This window comes from Oncorhynchus nerka, linkage group LG24 (assembly GCF_034236695.1).
Source record: "Oncorhynchus nerka isolate Pitt River linkage group LG24, Oner_Uvic_2.0, whole genome shotgun sequence".
Classification (NCBI taxonomy): Eukaryota; Metazoa; Chordata; class Actinopteri; order Salmoniformes; family Salmonidae; genus Oncorhynchus; species Oncorhynchus nerka.
The window spans coordinates 55031705-55054038 of record NC_088419.1 but is presented as its reverse complement, the minus strand read 5'-3'; the positions used below and the strand labels follow the sequence as shown (position 1 = coordinate 55054038).

Here is a 22334-nt window from a genome sequence, read left to right as displayed (position 1 = left end):
GTTATAAATAGCATGTATTGATCACATCTTTAATAATGCTGCAGAAATTTGCTTGAAAGCAGTATCCATATCCATTGCATGTAGTTATCACAATATAGTAGCCATATCTAGGAAAACCAAAGTTTTGGAATGTTAGTCCTAAATATTTCTCAAACTAAAAGCATTATATTTGGGACAAATCATTCACTAAACCCTAAACCTCAACTAATTCTGTAATAAATATTGTGGAAATTGAGCAAGTTGAGGAGACTAAACTGCTTGGAGTAACCCTGGATTGTAAACTGTCATGGTCAAAACATGGGGAGAAGTCTGTCCATAATAATATGCTACTCTACCTTCTTCACAGCACTATCAACAAGGCAGATCCTACAGGCCCTAGTTTTGTCGCACCTGTATTAGTGTGGTCAGGTGCCACAAAAGGGACATAGGAAAATTGCAAATGGCTCCAAAAAGGGCAGCACGGCCGGCCCTTGGATGGACACAGCTAACATTAATAATATGCATGTCAAAGTGGAGAAGAGATTGACTTCATCACTACTTGTATTTGTGAGAGGTGTTGACATGTTGAATGCACATGTTGAATCAGACACCCATGCATAACCCACAAGACATGCCACGAGGTTTCTTCACAGTCCAGACTATGGGAGGCGCACAGTACTACATAGAGCCATGACTACATGAAACTCAATTCCACATGAAGCAGGAAAATTTTATTTAAAAAAAAATGAAAAATACACCTTATGGAACAGCGGGAACTGTGAACCAATACAAAGATAGGCACAGACACATGCATACACACCCACGATAACATACGCACTATACACACAAGTACACATGGATTTTGTACTGTAGATACAGTGGGGAGAACAAGTATTTGGTACACTGCCGATTTTGCAGCTTTTCCTACTTACAAAGCATGTAAAGGTCTGTAATTTTTATCATAGGTACACTTAAACTGTGAGAGATGGAATCTATAAAAAATCCAGAAAATCACATTGTATGATTGTATGATTTTTTTAAGTAATTAATTTGCATTTTATTGCATGACATAAGTATTTGATCACCTACCAACCAGTAAGAATTCTGGCTCTCACAGACCAGTTTGTTTTTCTTTAAGAAGCCCTCCTGTTCTCCACTCATTACCTGTATTAACTGCACCTGTTTGAACTCGTTACCTGTATAAAAGACACCTGTCCACACACTCAATCAAACAGACTCCAACCTCTCCACAATGGCCAAGACCAGAGAGTTGTGTAAGGACATCAGGGATAAAATTGTAGACCTGCACTCAGCAAGGCTGATGAGCCACAGGACAATAGGCAAGCAGCTTGGTGAGAAGGCAACAACTGTTGGCGCAATTATTAGAAAATGGAAGAAGTTAAAGATGATGGTCAATCACCCTCGGTCTGGGGCTCCATGTAAGATCTCACCCCTTGGGGCATCAATGATCATGAGGAAGGTGAGGGATCAGCTCAGAACTACACGGCAGGACCTGGTCAATGACCTGAAGAAAGCTGGGACCACAGTCTCAAAGAAAACCATTAGTAACACATTAGGCCGTCATGGATTAAAATCCTGCAGAGCACGCAAGGTCCCCCTACTCAAGCCAGCGCATGTCCAGGCCCGTCTGAAGTTTGCCAATGACCATCTGGATGATCCAGAGGAGGAATGGGAGAAGGTCATGTGGTCTGATGAGACAAAAATAGAGCTTTTTGGTCTAAACTCCATTCACCGTGTTTGGAGGAAGGAGGATGAGTACAACCCCAAGAACACCATCCCAACCATTAAGCATGGAGGTGGAAACATCATTCTTTGGGGATGCTTTTCTGCAAAGGGGACAGGACGACTGCACCTTATTGAGGGGAGGATGGATGGGGCCATGTATCGCGAGATCTTGGCCAACAACCTCCTTCCCTCAGTAAGAGCATTGAAGATGGGTCGTGGCTGGGTCTTCCAGCATGACAACGAACCGAAACACACAGCCAGAGCAACTAAGGAGTGGCTCCGTAAGAAGCATCTCAAGGTCCTGGAGTGGCCTAGCCAGTCTCCAGACCTGAACCCAATAGAAAATCTTTGGAGGGAGCTGAAAGTCCGTATTGCCCAGCGACAGCCCCGAAACCTGAAGGATCTGGAGAAGGTCTGTATGGAGGAGTGGGCCAAAATCTCTGCTGCAGTGTGTGCAAACCTGGTCAAGAACTACAGGAAACATATGATCTCTGTAATTGCAAACAAAGGTTTCTGTAATATTCCAAATATTAAGTTCTGCTTTTCTGATGTATCAAATACTTATGTCATGCAAATGAATTACTTTAAAATCATACAATGGGATTTTCTGGATATTTGTTTTAGATTCCGTCTTTCACAGTTGAAGTGTACCTATGATAAAAATGACAGACCTCTACATGCTTTGTAAGTAGGAAACACTGCCGATTTTGCAGGTTATCAAATACTTGTTCTCCCCACTGTATGTGGTAGTAGTGGAGTATAGGCTTGAGGGCATACAGTGTGCTGTTGAACGTGTGAATGTAATGTCCAGTCTCTTCTAGTTAATCATTCATTCAGTTGTCCAACTGTGCGTTTATGGCTCTGGTTTCAGTCACTGCACAGGTGGTGTGGTTGATCTCATTGGTCTCACTTGAAAGTTCAGTGTGGTTGAGTCATGTTCTGGTATGCACTGAGTTGGACACCCACTCTGAGATATACTCATGCCCTCGTACTGGGGTAGACTCACGTTCTCATGTAGTGGTGTCATTGTGCTCTTGTTTCAATGAAGCGGTGCTCAGTGGGCTTGGTGACTCATCTGCAGAATGGAGAAAGAAGACCTGAAGATCGTGAACAAGGATGAGGAGGATGAGATGGTGTGTTCCCTCATTTTATTACCTCTTTCTCCCCCCCCCCCCCTTCACTCACTCGCACGGCCCTGCTACACTACAGCCTTCGGGCGTCCGGCATTTCCTTCAGCCATTGAGGGAATGCTTCCTTTGAAATCATTGAAAACCGCTATACTGCCGGTGTTGCGCTCACATTGCGTCACGTCCAATGGCAGCGTCCAACTCAAGAATCTCCAAGGTTCAATTCTCGATGGCTGAATTAAAGTAATGACAAATAGTTGATTTTGGTTGCATATGGCCTCCAAGAAGCTACTAGCTAGCAGAAACTCTAACTAGCTACATTGACTATTTTCACAATGTAAACAAAAGTTTTAATGAGTACTTGCGATAAACTGGACCAAAGTTATTGTACTTCAGCGTAATCGATGAATATGGTACAGTAGGAAAATAGAACAATAAAAAAGGAATAAAACAGCACTCTGTGTAGCAGGTAGTGTCACATTGACGCGACGCTTATGGCAAAGTAACTTGACTCGTATAGTGAAGTGTCTCTTGCTCTCTCACACTGTCACAGCTATACCACTCAGGCTCCGCTCTCAGGTCAACCCGCTGTCTGAGCCTGTAGGGACTGGCAGAAGCAAACCCAGAGTCATATGGCAAACCCAATGTCATACAGTAGGACTACATTTGGCCAACTCGAGTAGGACAGCATGTTGAAGAGTATTCCAACTCTGACCGGTCCAGTCTATTTTAGTTTATCATTAATTCAGTTGTCCAACTGCGTCTCGATCTCGCTCACTCTGTCCCTCTCATTTGGTTGCTCTCTCTCGCTCTGTTGCTCTTGCTCACACGCTACCTCTCCCCCATCGCTCACACGCTTCCTCTCTGTCTCTTACTCTTTCTCTCTCATTCTTGCTTTCTCCATCGCGGTCTCTCCATCGCTCTCTCGCTCGCTGTCTCTCCATCGCTCTCTCCATCGCGGTCTCTCCATCGCTCTCTCGCTCGCTGTCTCTCCATCGCTCTCTCGCTCGCTGTCTCTCCATCGCTCTCTCGCTCGCTGTCTCTCCATCGCTCTCTCGCTCGCTGTCTCTCCATCGCTCTCTCGCTCGCTGTCTCTCCATCGCTCTCTCGCTCGCTGTCTCTCCATCGCTCTCTCGCTCGCACACTCTCACGCAAACACAGCCTGGCTAAAATACAGCCTGCCTAGCTACTGCCCCCTTGAAGATTCAGACAAATTACAAAACAGACTTGATCCTCTCAATCCGTATATGACATGGCACACATTTGATAGAAGTACCAAAAAAGTACAGTTTAGCTATACCGTGCAACACTAATATGAAGTACAATTTTTAACCGTCCTCTCTCCCATCCATGACCCCCTCTAGGAGCTCCAGGGGTACCGTGTGTGTCGGTGGCGTGTGGCGGTGGTGGGTCTTTGGGTTCTCTGTACGGGGGGCTTCCTTCTGCTGCTGCTCTACTGGATGCCAGAATGGTGTGTGAAGGCCACCTGTAGCCGGACCACTGTCAGAGAGGCCGAAGTGGTGCTGCTCCAATCCACTGTAAGTCATTGTCCTCGTTACTATGGCAGAAACCATTCTGGATATTTCAGTAACTATTTTATTTTCAGCCACCAATTTGTAGTTAAAAAATAAATATATTAGGCCTTCAGTGTTTTCTTATTCCAACATTAAGTCACTAGCAGTACCCCACCCTTACATGTGGTAAATCATTGGAAATTAATTGTTCTAGATAATGCAATTCCCCCCTCCTGCAAATAACAAATGTGTATCTGAGTCGTTTCACCAATTCAGTGCCCTTTGAGATGTGTAACATGGTGGTTATTTGGGGGGGGGGGATTTTATGATTCTGTCTTAAAGAGCACATGTTCAACTTAATAAAAAAACATGTTTTTTTCCCCAACTCGAGGTTAAATAATGGCTCTGTAATTATTTCTGTGTAGTTTTAGTAGTTCTGAAAGCAGCAACCAAGAGCCAAATGGGGTCCCTGAAAGTTGTGAACTCTGATATCACGTAATTGCTGTCAAGCCCCTGCAACTGTGCACAAAGACATGCACGTGCTTGGGCTCACCCCACAAACTCTTTTAAACTTGCAACATCATTGGACATCATTCCACCTGCCAGTCAACATTGCTGGCTAATTCCTTGTTGTACGAACTAGTATGTTACATGCTATATGTGTGGTGTCGTGTATCGCGCCTGGTAAAAACCTTAGAAATGTTGAATATATTGAACAATAAACTAACTAAATACACCAGTGACACCATTGAGATACAGGTTGTGAGCATAGTGTTTCTGATCGGTTTGAGAATTGTCTTCTAATGTATTTGTCTTGCTAAAATGGCATGTTTAGCGAACTTAATTTTCTGCTTGGTTTCCAGAGAAATGGAGCCTATTGATGGCGAAATTAAACAAGGTCTAATAGATAGATGGTTTATTATGCATGTACGAGACATACATTGACACATTGGTTCCAAAACGGGCGGGTTAAAAAAAATAACAATGTTTTCATCCTCTGGAATGCCTCTAAGTGCCAAATAAAGTAACAGGGTTGACCGTAACAGGGTTGACCGTAACAGGGTTGACCCGTAACAAGCATCAATCCCCTTGTGACAGGGCAGGTGGAAACTTGTGTACAACAGATTACATTTAATTGCCCCTCCCTATCTATGGGTAACAAGGTTGACCTGTTATACTTGACCCACTCAGTTTTCCGTTACAAAACACCAGAAAATGGCCAAAAATACACTGCTCATAAAAATAAAGGGAACACTTAAACAACACAATGTAACTCCAAGTCAATCACACTTCTGTGAAATCAAACTGTCCACTTAGGAAGCAACACTGATTGACAATAAATTTCACATGCTGTTGTGCAAATGGAATAGACAACAGGTGGAAATTATAGGCAATTAGCAAGAAACCCCCAATAAAGGAGTGGTTCTGCAGGTGGGGACCACAGACCACTTCTCAGTTCCTATGCTTCCTGGCTGATGTTTTGGTCACCTTTGAATGCTGGCGGTGCTTTCACTCTAGTGGTAGCATGAGACGGAGTCTACAACCCACACAAGTGGCTCAGGTAGTGCAGCTCATCCAGGATGGCACATCAATGCGAGCTGTGGCAAGAAGGTTTGCTGTGTCTGTCAGCGTAGTGTCCAGAGCATGGAGGCGCTACCAGGAGACAGGCCAGTACATCAGGAGACGCGGAGGAGGCCGTAGGAGGGCAACAACCCAGCAGCAGGACCGCTACCTCCGCCTTTGTGCAAGGAGGAGCAGGAGGAGCACTGCCAGAGCCCTGCAAAATGACCTCCAGCAGGCCACAAATGTGCATGTGTCTGCTCAAACGGTCAGAAACAGACTCCATGAGGGTGGTATGAGGGCCTGACGTCCACAGGTGGGGGTTGTGCTTACATCCCAACACCGTGCAGGACGTTTGGCATTTGCCAGAGAACACCAAGATTGGCAAATTCGCCACTGGCGCCCTGTGCTCTTCACAGATGAAAGCAGGTTCACACCGAGCACGTGACAGAGTCTGGAGACGTCGTGGAGAACATTCTGCTGCCTGCAACATCCTCCAGCATGACCGGTTTGGCGGTGGGTCAGTCATGGTGTGGGGTGGCATTTCTTTGGGGGGCCGCACAGCCCTCCATGTGCTCGCCAGAGGTAGCCTGACTGCCATTAGGTACCGAGATGAGATCCTCAAACCCCTTGTGAGACCATATGCTGGTGTGGTTGGCCCTGGTTTCCTCCTAATGCAAGACAATGCTAGACCTCATGTGACTGGAGTGTGTCAGCAGTTCCTGCAAGAGGAAGGCATTGATGCTATGGACTGGCCCGCCCGTTCCCCAGACCTGAATCCAATTGAGCACATCTGGGACATCATGTCTCGCTCCATCCACCAACGCCACGTTGCACCACAGACTGTCCAAGAGTTGGCGGATGCTTTAGTCCAGGTCTGGGAGGAGATCGCTGAGGAGACCATCCGCCACCTCATCAGGAGCATGCCTAGGCGTTGTAGGGAGGTCATACAGGCACGTGGAGGCCACACACACTACTGAGCCTCATTTTGACGTGTTTTAAGGACATTACATCAAAGTTGGATCAGCCTGTAGTGTGGTTTTCCACTTTAATTTTGAGTGTGACTACAAATCCAGACCTCCATAGGTTGATACATTTGATTTCCATTGATAATTTTTGTGTGATTTTGTTGTCAGCACATTGAACTATGTAAAGAAAAAAGTATTTAATAAGAATATTTCATTCATTCAGATCTAAGATGTTATTTTTATTTTTTTGAGCAGTGTAGTAGAATCCGCTCACCTGCTTTTACACTATGATTTGACTATTAGATGTGAAGTTTTTATAGCAATTTTTTAAATAAAATGCAATAGTGTCAATATGTTAAAACGAGAGTTCAGTTCATGTAACAGGGTTGACCTTAAAATGAGGGACATGCTGAATTTTGGCACTAGCAAGACTTTACATATAAAAATCTGATTTATTGAATTGTCCGTGTGGTCTATATTGAATGTAACAGGCTTTTAAAATTCAATATTGGTACACAATTTGTACTTAAAATATTAAAAGGCACTCATTTTGTGGAATGACTCATCTGTTCAGCTTTTTGGTCTCTGGATAGACTATAATGCCCATATTCTCAACGCCAGAGCAAAACAAACTCCCATAGTCTTATTTCCTGTGGGATCATGGCACTTGCTTTCACTTTAACATGCAATGCTAGCCTACAATGTAAGCCATCACCAGATCTCAACCCAATTGAACACTTATATGGGAGAATCTGGAGAGGTGCCTGAGACAGATTTTTCCAACCACCACCAACAAAACACCAAATGATGGAATTTCTCGTGGAAGAATGGTGTTGCATCCCTCGAATAGAGTTCCAGACACTTGTAGAATCTATGCCATGGTGCATTGAAGTTGTTCTGGCTCGTGGTGCCCCAATGAGCCCTATTAAGACACTTTTTTTATGTTGGTATTTCCTTTTCTTTGGCAGTTACCTGTACTGTATTTTTTTTTTTTTTTAACAGTATGGTTTCAGACTAACTTTTTCCCCTTTTGACACTGGTGCCACTGCCACTAACATTTTCAGTTGGTGGCACCAGCCCATGATTTTGTTACGGCGTCACGCAATAGAAAACATTTGGAATAATGTTTTAGGGTCATTTTCAGTGCTATTGCGATGGTATGATTCAAGAAATACGTAGTAATGTCCAAGCAGGAATGCATGATAAATATATTTTGACGTGCAAACCAGTGATTGGCATGTATTTGGGTTGCCAATTAGGCTATTGTTGCTACAATTTTGGTGTCAAGATACGGCTCCGGAATTGCAGATTTATTTTGTTCAGTAGAGATTAATTTGCTTATCTTTTTTTTTTTAAACAAATAGCACAGGCTAATTGACTTTGGGCAACTTGAAACCAAAACCCCAAAAATATAACATTTTGAGTGAAGTGACCAGGTAGAATTTGTAGCTCGCAATGATGCGACCACATCCAAGCGTGGAGGTGTAGTTTACACCTCTCTGGTGTGTCTACCAGCTTACGTTTGTTGCCTATGTTTTAACCTAGTGCTTATTTGACTCATTATATACCTTTATTTGAAAGGATTTGGGGGTTAGTTTAAGAGTTTGGGATTACAGGGCAGCGGGTCATCATGAGATTTTACGCAGGGGCCCGACATAGACTATAAGTGCAGCAGTGCAGTTGATATTGTACCGGGGATTATATTTCTATTGTGATTCGTAATTATCATGGTAAATTGGAATGTTCTGTCAATGAGCATAGTGGATAGAAAAATACAAAACCAGGATAATGCATCAAACTCTACAAGAGCAGACTCTCCATCAATGAATCTGAAGCTGTTCACATACAAAGGCTTTATTTTTGCTTCACTAAGTAACGGGAATACAAGACAACCTGTCACCGCTGATGGTGTGTGTGTGTGTTTCTCAGGATGAGTTTAAGCGCTGGTTCCTAGCCAAGGTGCGTGTGATGCTGGCCCCTGGGAGGAACCCCTTTGACAGCCTGGAGACCCAGACCACTCCCCCCATGGCCAACGGACACTCCCCCCACTCCTCGAACAGCCCCACCCAGGAGTTCAACAGGAAGTACGCAGAGTACCAGCCCACTCAGGTAATAACACGTGATGGCACACACAGTAACATACATGGATGGTCTTTTTACTTATTTTACCTGTCTTTCTCACACAGTCACAAAAATATAAACTTTCATGGTCAATTGGGGGGGTGCACCAAAAAAGTTTCTGACTTCTGTTGATAACATTGTGTTATTCTTTTTTTTCCCCTTCTCATTTCAGATTCGCTATTTTACACTCCATAGCACAAAGTACTACTGGAACGACGAGGTCCAGAATTTTGAGGTGTTAACGTAAGCAATTTAACGAACCATAATTATATTCAGTGACCTGGAAACTTTTCTGAAGTTACAGTGCATTCAAAAGGATTCAGACGCCTCCAAGTTTTCCACATTTTGTTACGTTACAGCCTTATTCTAAAATAGATTAAATGCGTACATCTCATCAATCTACACACAATACCCAATGACAAAGCGAAAACAGATTTTTAGAAAATGTTTACAAATGTATAACTATATATATATATATATAGATATAGATATATATATATATATATATATATATATATATATATATATATATATATATATAGATAGATAGATAGATAGATAGATTAAAACAAAACAGAAATACCTTATTTACATAAGTATTCAGACCCTTTGCTATGAGACTTGAAATTGAGCTCTGGTACATCCTGTTTCCATTGATCATCCTTGAGATGTTCCTACAACTTGATTGGAGTCCACCTGTAGTAAATTTGATTGATTGGACATGATCTGGGAAGGCACACACCTGTCTATATAAAGTCCCACAGTTGACTCTGCATGTCAGAGCAAAAACCAAGCCATGAATTTGAAGGAATTGTCCGTAGAGCTCCGAGACAGGATTGTGTCGAGGCACAGATCTGGGGAAGGGAACCAAAACATTTCTGCAGCATTGAAGGTCCCCAAGAACACAGTGGCCTCATCATTCTTAAATGGAAGAAGTTTGGAACCACCAAGACTCTTCCTAGAGCTGGCCGCCCGGCCAAACTGAACAATCGGGGAAGAAGGACCTTGGTCAGGGTGGTGACCAAGAACCTGATGGTCACTCTGACAGAACTCCTCTGTGGAGATGGGAGAACCTTCCAGAAGGACAACCATCTCTGCAGTACTCCACCAAACAGGCCTTTATGGTAGTGGCCAGACAGAAGCCACTCCTTAGTAAAAGGCACATGACAGCCTACTTGGAGTTTGCCAAAAGGCCCCTAAAGAACTCTGACCATGAGAAACAAGATTCTCTGGTTTGATAAAACCAAGATTGAACTCTTTGGCCTGAAAGCAAAGCTTCATGTCTGGAGGAAACCTGGCACCATCCCTATGGTGAAGCATGGTGGGGGCAGCATTGTGCTGTGGGGATGTTTTTCAGCTGCAGGGACTGGGAGACGTGTCAGGATCGAAGGAAAGATGAATGGAGCAAAGTACAGATAGATCCTTGATGAAAACTTGCTCCAGAGCCCTCTGCCCCAGTCTGAGGTCCTAAGGTTCACCTTCCAACAGGACAACGACCCTAAGCACACATCCAAGACAACACAGAAGTGGATTTGGGAAAAGTCTCAATGTCCTTGAGTGGCCCAGCCAGAGCCCGGAATTGAACCCAATCAAACATCTCTGGAGAGACCTGAAAATAATTGTGCAGCAATGCTCCCCATCCAACCTGACAGCGCTTGAGAGGATCCGCAGAAAAGAATGGGAGAAATTACCCAAATACAGGTGTGCCAAGCTTGTAGCATCATACCCAAGAAGACTTGAGGCTGTAATCGCTGCCAAAGGTGCTTCAACAAAGGACTGAGTAAAGGGTCTAAATACTTATGTAAATGTGATATTTCAATTTTTGTGTGTTGGTATCCAAGCAAATGTGTTCCAGTGGAGGTTTCTGGTTTCCCCTCATTCACGCATGCCTGCACACACACCACAGGGGCTTGGAAGACCTGGAGGTGACCTGTTCCAACATCCACTCAGAGCACAGCACGGGGCTCACCAGCAACCAGCAGGAGTACAGGTAGAGACTATTTCATTGCACTTTACCCTCGACTGGACTCCGGACTACAGCTACTACTGCAGCTTATTGAATAACCCAGAGGTTTGCCCTTTCCTATGGTAGATTCACCACCCCCATCCCCCAGACTTCACAACTGCCGGCCACAGCAGCATCTCTTGTCGCCTTAGACGACCGGACATCTAATAGCCCAGTCACCTAACAGAGCCCTGAAAACACCTGATAATAGCCCTGCTGTCAGTCTGCTCAGGACTGGCCTAATGCTTCCTGTGTATCACATACCCAGCGTCTAGTGTGTGTGTTGAGTGTGACTCTGACCTACTTAATGCAGCACTGTCAGTGTCGGCACCTTATCAAGGGTTTTATTACAACCCTTTACAACGGTTTGTTATAAAGTGGAATGAGCTGTTAGTGTTTGAACTGTAAATGTTGAACCCGTCCTCTCATTCTTTCCCACAGGAGACTGTTTTTCGGAGTGAATGAAATTGCAGTGAAAGTGCCTTCAGTTTTCAAGCTGCTAATCAAAGAGGTAGGAGAGGTTTTGGGGTTTAAATGGGAATACGGTATTCATGTCCTTTACTTAAAGAATGCTTGATGTTCTTGCCATGGTTCCTTTTTCATTATCTCTGAGAAGTAATTGATATCATTAGCCTACAGTGAGTGTACAAAACATTAGGAACACCTGCTCTTTCCATGACATACTAACCAGGTGAAAGCTACTCTCCCTTATTGATATCACCTGTTAAATTCACTTCAATCAGTGTAGATGAAGGGGAGAAAACATGAAGGGTTTTTAAGCCTTGAGACAATTGAGACATGGATTGTGAATGTGTGCAATTCAGAGGGTGAATGGGCAAGACAAAAAATTAAGCACCTGAGTGTTTTAAGAACTGCAACGCTGCTGGGTTTTTCCCGCTCAACAGTTTTCAGTGTGTATCAAGGATGGTCCACCACCCAAAGGACATACAGACAACTTACTAATAATTTACATCCAAAGGTGCATATGAAAATCAATAGCTATTTTATCTGTGATCCTGATACAGACGTAGGATCTTAATTTTAGCGTGTTTGCTACAGCTGGAAAATAATCCTTCAGCAACAGGAAATGTGAATTATTATGTGAATTTTAATTAATGGACATTTTTGTAGGGGTTGTTACATTTTTCATAAGGGAAAATCAAGTCTGAAATTTCAAAGTCGAAATTACAAACGTCAGTAGCACTTTTAAACCTCAAATACACTGCAAGTTTTACATTTACAGCTCTCCTGCAACAGTGTGATCCAAATAATGAGAATCATATCCAAGAGCTGTGCGTGGCATTCTAATGATTACATTCTGTTGAATGGAAGCCAACAGCTTTTTTATTTTTTATTAAAAATGACCGGACATAATGATTCTCAGTTGTTGCAGGGAGGTTGTCTTTACTCTAATGAGTGAACAGGGCCAACAATGGCAGTACAAACAGCATTTTCCACCTCCGCAGTTCCTCTCAGCTCCTTATTGTCTTTCTATCTCTCTGATGTCTCTCTCGCTCTTTCTGACCTCACTCTCTCTGCGACAGTCTCCATCTCCTTTCTCTGTCTCTGTTGTGCGCTCTGTATAAAGAAACACATTGAACCATATGTGTCAGTCAAAGGGATATTTGGCGTTCATTTATACCATCTTCACACTTAGGCCAAACCATGACTGGTTAAGTCTGGCTTAATCAGTCATTATTCTAATAGTATGTCCAAATTGATGTCTTTTGTTGCAGCTTGTTGTTTTGAAGAAGTTGGCTGAACTACCTGTCCCCCGGTCTCTCCCCCTGCAGGTCCTCAACCCTTTCTACATCTTCCAGCTCTTCAGTGTGATCCTGTGGAGCGCCGACGAGTACTACTACTACGCCGTAGCCATCGTCTTCATGTCGGTCATATCCATAGCTACCTCTCTGTACACCATTAAAAAGGTACGTCTGCCCCCCCCCCTCACGTTCCAGTCTTTGTCTTTCTCAACTCCTCCTCTTACTTCCTTCCTCCATTTTTACAACATTTATGAAATAATCAAAAGTTAAAGGTGAATCTGGGGCCTTGCTGATCCAGCCTGAGCTCAACAAAGCTGGACTAAGCCAGAGTTAACTGCAATATAGCCCCCTCCCCACTCTAATCCCAGAACCATTCAGGCCTGCATGAAAGGGCCCATCTCTGTATGGTCTGCTGCCCCGAGGCCCTGGGTTCACCCCCTTACAATCACACCGCATAGGTAGGGAGATGGAAGAGGAGGGGTGGAGACTTCTGCCGGTGCCCTGGGTTTACCCACAGCCCCCTTTAGAATCACACTGCATTTGTGAAGAGAAGGATATGTAGAGGAAGGGCATGGATGGAGAAAGGGTGGAAGAAGAGGGGGGGGGGGGGGGTGAAGGCTTCTCTCTAACCCCGAGGGAAATTAGAAGCTGTTAGCTAGAGGCCTGTTTTTCTAGCACCTGATGTGTGGTTCTGCTTATTTTCTGTTTTCTGAAACTATTCTCTACTTTTCAGCAATACGTCATGCTTCACGACATGGTGGCAGCACACAGTATTGTCCGTGTTTCAGTCTGCAGAGCCAACAACGGTTTGTCTAACATACCTCATTTCGATTTTATGCACTTTGGCTAGTGTTCAATTAGCCGCTAGAAGGTCACACTTTTTTTTGTGCGTGTCTGCGGCAGTGGGCTCAGGCCCACATATGATGATGCCTCAGCGTTTTTCCCCTGCTGCCCAGAGTGGCAAGAGTAATGAGAGATATGCTGAACAAGAGAGATGCACGGAATACCTCGTTTTCTCTCTCTCTCTTACCTCCCTCTACTTTCCCTTCCTTTCTCTCTTTCCTCTGCTCTCCTCCTCTCCCCCCTGTCTCCACACCTACTGCCTCTCTCCTCTCCTTTGTGTTGGATCATAGCAGACATCGAGGAGGCCCTGTCCACTGACCTGGTGCCCGGCGATGTCATGGTCATCCCTAGCAACGGGACCATCATGCCGTGCGATGCGGTGCTGGTCAGCGGCACCTGCATTGTCAACGAGAGCATGCTGACAGGTGTGACCTGGAAATTCTGCCACAGACAGACCAACGTCTGTCTGTCTCACTACCCAAATACAAAATGTATATTTTACATTTGTGCAAAGCAGCACACAACATTACACTCTGTAAATGTAAATGTAAAAATGTAAATGTAAATGCTGTGTACTTATGCATCAAAGCTCCCAGACTCAACCTCCGTCTCTCCTTCTCGCCCCCCCTCCTGTCCCTGTCTCTCCCACCTCCTCCTCCCCCAAGGTGAGAGTGTGCCGGTCACCAAGACCAACCTCCCCAACCCAGGTGAGGGGGACAAGGAGGGTGACGGGGCCTACAGCATGGAGGAGCACAAGAGACACACCCTCTTCTGTGGCACGCACATCATCCAGACCCGTTTCTACTCAGGGGAACTGGTCAAGGCAGTGGTGGTCCGCACAGGTTAGTGTGTATGGGTCCTCAGTCACAACACGCGCACACACTACCTATTTTATTTTTGTTCGATCATGATCTACCCTCAGATTTATTTTTAGGATCAGTTGGCACATTCTGAATTCTGCTATCATCTAAATATGCTCGTCCGTGTCCCCCTCCCCCACCAGGCTTCAGCACAGCTAAGGGCCAGCTGGTGCGCTCCATCCTCTACCCCAAGCCCACGGACTTCAAGCTGTACCGCGACGCCTACCTCTTCCTGCTGTGCCTGGTGGCTATAGCCGGTATCGGCTTTGTCTACTCCATTGTCCTCAGCATCATGAACAAGGTACTGGACTGAACATTCAGGGAATAGGGAGAGTGACTAGTCCTTTTTAGATGGTGTACAGTGGTAATGGTCAGTGGAAATGTGGTCAGGGCATTTCATTGGAAAATGGAGTTGAACTGAAAAAGACTGGCTATTTAGCATCACATTCAATTTCTACATGAACTCCTATTGTATTGGACTTGTTTTATTTGCCCTCTCCTCTACTGTGGCCCAGGTACCAGCCAAGACCATCATCATCGAGTCCCTGGACATCATCACCATCACCGTGCCCCCCGCGCTCCCCGCTGCCATGACGGCGGGCATCGTGTACGCCCAGCGCCGCCTCAAACGCATCGGCATCTTCTGCATCAGCCCCCAGAGGATCAACATCTGTGGCCAGCTCAACCTGGTCTGCTTCGACAAGGTGGACACACACACAGACACACACACTAGTAGAGGCTGTGCTTGGGAAACTAGTTGTATTATGGCCTGACCTCTATATTTACTTTGACGAAAGGGTTATTCTCCCACTATTCACCATCTGTTACTCTCTCCTCAGACGGGTACACTCACAGAGGATGGACTAGACTTATGGGGAGTCCAGAGAGTGGAGAATGGCTCTTTCCACCTGTCAGAGGAGAATGCTTACAAAGAGAGTCTGGTCAAGTCCCAGTTTGTAGCCTGCATGGCCACCTGCCACTCTCTTACCAAGATTGATGGCCAGCTGTCCGGAGACCCTCTGGACCTGAAGATGTTTGAGGCCACAGGTTGGGTGAGTGACCGAAACTGGACCTTTAACCTCTGTCCTTCACTATTTCTTAATCCGTCCAATGTGTTTCATGCAGATATATGTCGAAAGTATATGTCGATATGTCGCTTTCCCCTGACTTTCAATGATGTGCGGATCACACTTATGGGTCCATTTTGAGATGTTGGTCAGTTGAAATATCCACTTTCGATGCAGCTTAGTGTTTCTTTTATGTTTACTACTCCCTCTTCTCCTTGTCAGATCCTGGAGGAGGCCACTGAGGAGGAGACCTCGCTCCACGACCGCATCATGCCCACCGTGGTGCGGCCCCCCAAGCAGCTGATGCCCCCCGAGCCTGTCATGTCACCCGAACAGGACATGGTACGAATAGTTTACCCACCCGAGAGCAAGGTGTAAATGATTAAGATTAAACTGTGTCACATATTCACCTGTCACAACCTGTCACATATTATTTGAAAGGCACTGTTTGATTGTACATTCACTCTGTTTACTTCACTGTCACACTGTAGGAGCTGTATGACTTGTCGGTAAGTAGTGCTATTGCTCTTGTTTTTAATATTTCTCCTAGTTTGACTTGGAGGTGAAAGATCTGGAGGTGAAAGGTAATTCTGTGTGTTGTGTCCCCATACAGTTGGCCTATGAGATTGGTATTGTGCGTCAGTTCCCCTTCTCCTCGGCGCTGCAGAGGATGTGTGTGGTAGCCCGTCTGCTGGGGGAGAAGCGCATGGATGCCTACCTCAAGGGGGCGCCCGAGGTGGTGGCCAGCCTCTGCAAGAAAGACACTGGTTGGTCTCTTAACTGTTTACTCTGAATTTGACAGTACATTTTGCAGACGCTCCTATTGAGAAGAAGTTATGGCCAGTATAGTAAGGAACGAACGCTCGGCTATTCAGTCATAGCCTTGGACTAACTAAGTGTGATAATCATGTCATACGACTGGTGTATTGACATGATGCCAATGCCATGATAAAGACGAGCATTTTCAGTGAAATGTTTTGCTCCCTGGAATTGTTCATTTTGAAGATGTTTTCGAAACCGTCTGTCCGTGTAGTTCCAGAGGACTTTGCGGATGTTCTGGAGGACTACACCAAGCAGGGCTTCCGGGTCATCGCCCTGGCCCACCGCCGCCTCGAGTCCAAACTCACCTGGCACAAAGTCCAGAACGTCAACAGGGACCAGATGGAGGCCAACATGGAGTTCCTGGGGCTGATCATCATGCAGAACAAGCTGAAGGCTGAGACCGCCGGGGTACTGGAGGACCTCCGCAGGGCACACATCCGCACCGTCATGGTCACTGGTGAGAAAGCGGGCACACCAACATGTTTATCATATCAACATACACAGTAAAACATCATCACTGATCTGACTTGACTGGATCTGTGAAAGCCATTCAGTAGACTTGGGCTTTTTTCCCCAAAGTGACACATAATCATGCATGCATACATTCCACATATGGGTGGCCACAATACTGGTGTTACAAGCGCCATGCTCTACCAACCGAGCCACACAGGATCACTATCAGACATGAGTTGTCACTCTCTAATGACAACCACCAGTACCCATTCATGTAGCCATGCCTCACACACATAGAATGTGATGTTGGCTGTGATGATCTTTGGGTTTTTCTTGTGGTTCTCAACGCTTTACGGAGGTATTCCTGGAATCCAGACTAATAAAGTTCTGGGCCATGCAGCTTAACTGGCAGAAAGAGCCAAAGTCCTGCCCGGTGTCTCTCTCTCTCCTTTTCTCCCTCTGTCGCTTTCAGCACTGTAAATGTAATCACACAATTATATAGTTTCACCGCCCGCCAACCCCTCTCACTAACCCGTGGCCTGTCATGCGGACCACTGGTCCAGAGCCAGTATGCCCAGGCCGCCCCATCCCAACCCCTACCCAGGTTTAGAGTTTCACAAAGAGCATAGCGCCAGGACAATACCCCCCTGTACCTCAGGGAATAGGAGGCAGTCGCCTCTTGGGCAATGATCTAAAAATCTGTTTTGTGTCTCCCCCCCTTCCATAATGGTTATGAGTTGGTCTGTGCCTAAAGACAACATTTAACATCTTTCCTCCAGGTGACAACATGTTGACGGCCATCTCAGTGGCCAGGGACTGTGGCATGATCCCCCCTCAGGACCGAGTCATCATCGCCGACGCGCTGCCCTCCAAAGATGGTCAGTCGGCCAAGATCAACTGGCGCTACGCAGACAAACCCAGCAAACATGTGGGCAAAGCCCCACGCCTGGAGGTGAGAGATGGACCCCTGGCGGTGGGTGTGGCTAATTACAGCTCTGTCAGACAGACACACACACACACTAGATGCTGGGTGAGTGAGATGGAAAACAGAAACACCACACATGAGTGCCCTCTGTGGGCCAGCACGAGTCATGATTAAGCTAGTTGCTCGGATCCCCCTCAGTTTCAATGAGAAGCTGGTTACATCAGAACTCAGAAATAGCCCAGTGATCACATGCAGCAGGAATGGATGAATGAATGGGTGTGTTCTGGGTTCTAGACAATGGCAGCCAGTCATTGTGTCAGATTGTGTCTAGATGCTATCAGGAATATGTATATTTACTGGCATACCTTAAAGGGATAGTTTGGGATTTTGGCAATGAAGCCCTTTATCTACTTCCTCAGTCAGATGAACTTGTGGATACCATTTGTATGTGTTCAGTTTGAAGGAAGTTGCTACCTAGCGTTAGTGCAATTACTGGAAGTCTATGGGAACAACTAGCATGCTAACTGTCCTTGTGGACTTCATCGTTGCGCTAAAGCTAGTTAGCATTGGCTCACGAAACTTGCTCCAACTTCCTTCGTACTGGACGTTGAGACATAAAAATGGTATCCCTTGTTCATCTGACTCTGAGGAAGTAGATATAGGGATTTGGCAATGAAGCCCTTTAAGGTCTCCACATCAGTTTATATGGAAACCAGTGGTAATTTCGTCAACAAAAATAGTGACAAAAATATTTTTCAGTGGCAATTGACGAGACTTTAACTAACTAAATAGACCCAGAAAAAAAAATACGAAACTAAAAAGCTTTTTAATTTCAGTTGACTAAAAACGAGACACGGATAAATTCCCTCTGACTAAAATCTGACTGCTAAGTGGACTTGACAAAGGTTTTTGGTGAGATTGATAGCTTTATTAGCAGCACAGATGCTCAGCACAGTTCTGTTCAGCAGTGGGAAGGATGCACCAAACCCGGCCTACATCATGTGAGCTGCGGGGGAGCAAGAGTTGAGGCGCTCCGCCTCTGATTATACACCTCACGTTAGCGACTCTCTCTTGCTTCCCGTAGATAACCAGTCACCACCAACTTCCTCGTTGGCTATCCTTTGCCTGGTTAAGAAACATAAGCTGCTTTACGAAATAAAAAACAGTAGCTGCATTGAGTTTAATAGTAAAACAAGTCTAGCTATGTTTTTCTCTCCCTTGAGTATAGAGAACTAGGCTGTCTTTGAATTTGTGGTCTCGCTCAACCCTCCCACTTTCCCCACTGCATTTCATAGGCAGGTTCTGTAGCCAACTCTCCCTCTTTTCCTGAGAGAAACAGCTTGATTCTAGCCCTTACGGTTCAAAAGATATGACCCATAATACCGGCGCTACGTGTTTCTCTCTATCGTGCATTGGCGGGCATTCATAAAGTGGCTCGTTCTTAAACTAGGCTACTAGCAGACCGGACTGTTAACTATTTGTTTAGGCGACAACTTGTTCAGTCATAGGGGTCAATTTATTGACTAAATTCCTCTTGCCACTACACTGTATCTGACTGGGTAAATAACTTTTATTTTGTTTTAATGGTGACTCAGACTTGAACACTTGGACCAGTACTCGAGCACCGATTCGGACTCCGTTTTTGTGACTCCACTACATCACTGAGCGAAAGTCATTAGCTCCCATTCTACTTTTGGACCCCAATGTGGCTGTGGCATCTGTGGAACGTTGACCACAATGCCAATGACGTGACCGAGTGACTGATGTGCAACCCTTCCTGCTTTGCGGCACCATCTGGTGATTATGCTTCTCTCGCGCTCTCTCCACTTGTGTGTGTGTGTGTGTGTCTATTTGTTCTGTATGTAATATACACTATCTATGTAGGCTGAGTGAGGAATTTACATGGCCAGATAATTATTCTATATGTTTGTCATATTTCTGCTGCTGGGAAGAGAATAGGATGTTACTCAGACAAATATGTTGGTAGGACAACGCTATGCATGTTTGTGCACGTAGAAGTCAGTGACATATGTTTACTACAGGTTAATGAGGCAATACAAATGTGACGTGACTAAAAATGAAAGGGCATTTAGTTGACTAAAATGGCCCACTGTTTTCATCATTTTGACAATAACTACACCAAGTCTTAATGATATTTTAGAGTGCCAAAGTGAATATTGGTGGAAACTGAAGTTGTCAGTCGCTAGCTTTTACAACTGTTACTCTACATAAGCCATGTTGTATCACTCATCTGCAAGATGTCATTCTTCCCTTGTTCACCTGTACCTGCTTGCCCCCCCTGTCCCTTCCTGTCCCAACAGGAAATAGAGATCAGTCTAGAGGATGTGTGTCACACTGACGAGCCCACGTCTCAGGACCAGTACCACTTCGCCATGAGTGGCAAGTCCTTTGCTGTCATCTCTGAGCACTTTCAGGATGTGCTGCAGAAGGTAATGGGGTCCATTCCCCAATAAACACATAGCTATTGCTGTTATGATTTGGTTGTGTCTAATGCGTTGTTGTCGGCCTATGTGGTGTAGTTGGTGCTGCGTGGGACAGTGTTTGCCCGAATGGCCCCCGACCAGAAGACCCAGCTCATTGAAGCACTGCAGAGTGTGGAGTGAGTAGAGACGCTGTTGACCCCATGGGCACAAATGGCACAGTACACACTCACCCTCTTCATAGATCTGTTTAAATTTCATTCATTACACATTTTGTAAATTACAGTTAAAAACAGTAAATTATCTTTCCCCATCTGCAGCTATTTTGTGGGCATGTGTGGAGATGGCGCAAATGATTGTGGTGTAAGTACAGACCTCTTTTGAAAGTGTTTTTTGTTGTCAAATGATCATGCAGATAGAAGACACTGTTATTGCTTCAACTTTCTCCCCCCCTCCAACCTCGCTCTCTAGGCTTTGAAGAGGGCTCATGGTGGGATCTCTCTCTCCGAGCTGGAGGCCTCTGTAGCCTCTCCCTTCACCTCCAGGACCCCCAACATCTCCTGTGTGCCCAGCCTCATCAGGTAGGCCTGCTCTGGGCCTCAAGCACCAGAACACTACCCATCAGCTCAACATGGCTAACAAATGAACACCAGCTTACTGCCAAGCTTAGAGACTAATCAGTGAGCCTTATAAAAACACTTGCATGCTGACTCGCTCGATTTGTTCCTAAATTTTTTTAAATAATAATATCTATCCACAGAGAAGGGCGAGCGGCTCTCATCACCTCCTTCTGTGTGTTCAAGTTCATGGCCCTCTACAGCATCATCCAGTACATCAGTGTCACCCTGCTCTACTCTGTGAGTACAGTACCCCTCCCTTAGTCTCTGCACTCCTGTCAGGATATTACTAGTCTCTGGTGTATACAGTAGCTGACCTCTGACCTTATCTCTCTGTAACCATGTCAGATCCTCAGTAATCTGGGAGACTTCCAGTTCCTCTTTATCGACATCGCTATCATCCTCCTCATTGTCTTCACCAGTAAGTAGATCAATACTAGCAAGTTTGACACTTGTCCTCAAGTGTCCTGACACTTTTATTGCGATTTAATTTGGTTTTTAGAAACTTACCCCACCAGCAATAGACTTCCTCATTGCTCGTTCTGCAGTATGGGAGTCACGGATAAATATGAACAAAGTCTCCAAAAACACCCAAATAGTTTATTTTAGAAACGGCAAAGCTCTCAGTAGAGTGATGCAGGTCTTTAGATGTTGGTAAGTTTCTATAAACCAGGTGAAATTTTTGAAAATTGAGGTTTGTTAGAAATAAAAGTGAACTTGTCCTTTTAAATTAAATGTTTGATCTACTACCAGCTTCGCTGGGTTTGTACTTCACTCTCTCTACCCATCCTACCTTCCGGTTCCTTACTTCTTTCCCTGTGTCTTTGTCATGGTCTCTCCCACCTTCTCTGTCCAGTGTCTCTGAACCCAGCGTGGAAGGAGCTGGTGTCGAGGCGTCCCCCCTCAGGTCTGATCTCAGGCCCTCTGCTGTTCTCCGTACTGACTCAGATCCTCATCTGTCTGGGCTTCCAGACCATCGCTTTCCTCTGGGTCCGACACCAGGCCTGGTACGACATCTGGACGCCAGAGTCTGAGTGAGTCCAAGTTCAACCCCCAAGCTAACTACTGGACCTATTCAAAACACACCATTGGGGGGACAGCAGTAAGAATGTAAAATCACCAATTCACACCAATAACCTGTAACAATACACCAATGGACCAACGAGACGACACTACCAGACTCAAAACAAACCGATAAGCCAAATACCGTGAATGTCTTATTGTATACCATTACTGCAAACAGTAGGGACGTCGCCAGTCAACCTTTGACTTGTAAAACTGCTTCCCGATATACATATGACTGTGTGCATCTGTTCTCTCCTCTCCCAGTGCCTGCAACTCGTCCCCCCATGCCAACTTCTCCCCGAAGCACAACTCCTCTGAGGACGACCACAACATCAAGAACTACGAGAACACCTCCCTGTTCTACGTCTCCTCCTTCCAGTACCTCATCGTGGCCATTGTCTTTTCCAAGGGGAAGCCCTTCAGACAGCCCAGCTACAAAAACTGTGAGGACCAATGTT

The 22334-nt window shown here is 45.3% G+C and overlaps 1 protein-coding gene across 1 annotated transcript in view; it reads left to right on the top strand.

Moving 5' to 3' along the window:
* The window catches only part of LOC115108205 (polyamine-transporting ATPase 13A3-like), a 70899-nt gene that overhangs the window by 37907 nt on the left and 10658 nt on the right, over positions 1-22334 (top strand). Inside the window, exons 3-28 of the mRNA XM_029632274.2 lie at positions 2774-2858; positions 4217-4390; positions 8824-9003; positions 9188-9258; positions 10922-11005; positions 11462-11531; positions 12814-12948; positions 13517-13589; positions 13920-14051; positions 14292-14468; positions 14630-14787; positions 15002-15190; positions 15326-15538; positions 15776-15895; positions 16045-16062; positions 16167-16320; positions 16587-16832; positions 17608-17780; positions 20075-20203; positions 20294-20373; positions 20515-20557; positions 20666-20775; positions 20955-21051; positions 21160-21232; positions 21668-21845; positions 22141-22319. Coding sequence (XP_029488134.1) covers positions 2808-2858; positions 4217-4390; positions 8824-9003; positions 9188-9258; positions 10922-11005; positions 11462-11531; positions 12814-12948; positions 13517-13589; positions 13920-14051; positions 14292-14468; positions 14630-14787; positions 15002-15190; positions 15326-15538; positions 15776-15895; positions 16045-16062; positions 16167-16320; positions 16587-16832; positions 17608-17780; positions 20075-20203; positions 20294-20373; positions 20515-20557; positions 20666-20775; positions 20955-21051; positions 21160-21232; positions 21668-21845; positions 22141-22319 — 3307 coding nt within the window. The 5' untranslated portion in view covers positions 2774-2807. The remainder of the gene's footprint in view (positions 1-2773; positions 2859-4216; positions 4391-8823; positions 9004-9187; positions 9259-10921; positions 11006-11461; positions 11532-12813; positions 12949-13516; positions 13590-13919; positions 14052-14291; positions 14469-14629; positions 14788-15001; positions 15191-15325; positions 15539-15775; positions 15896-16044; positions 16063-16166; positions 16321-16586; positions 16833-17607; positions 17781-20074; positions 20204-20293; positions 20374-20514; positions 20558-20665; positions 20776-20954; positions 21052-21159; positions 21233-21667; positions 21846-22140; positions 22320-22334) is intronic.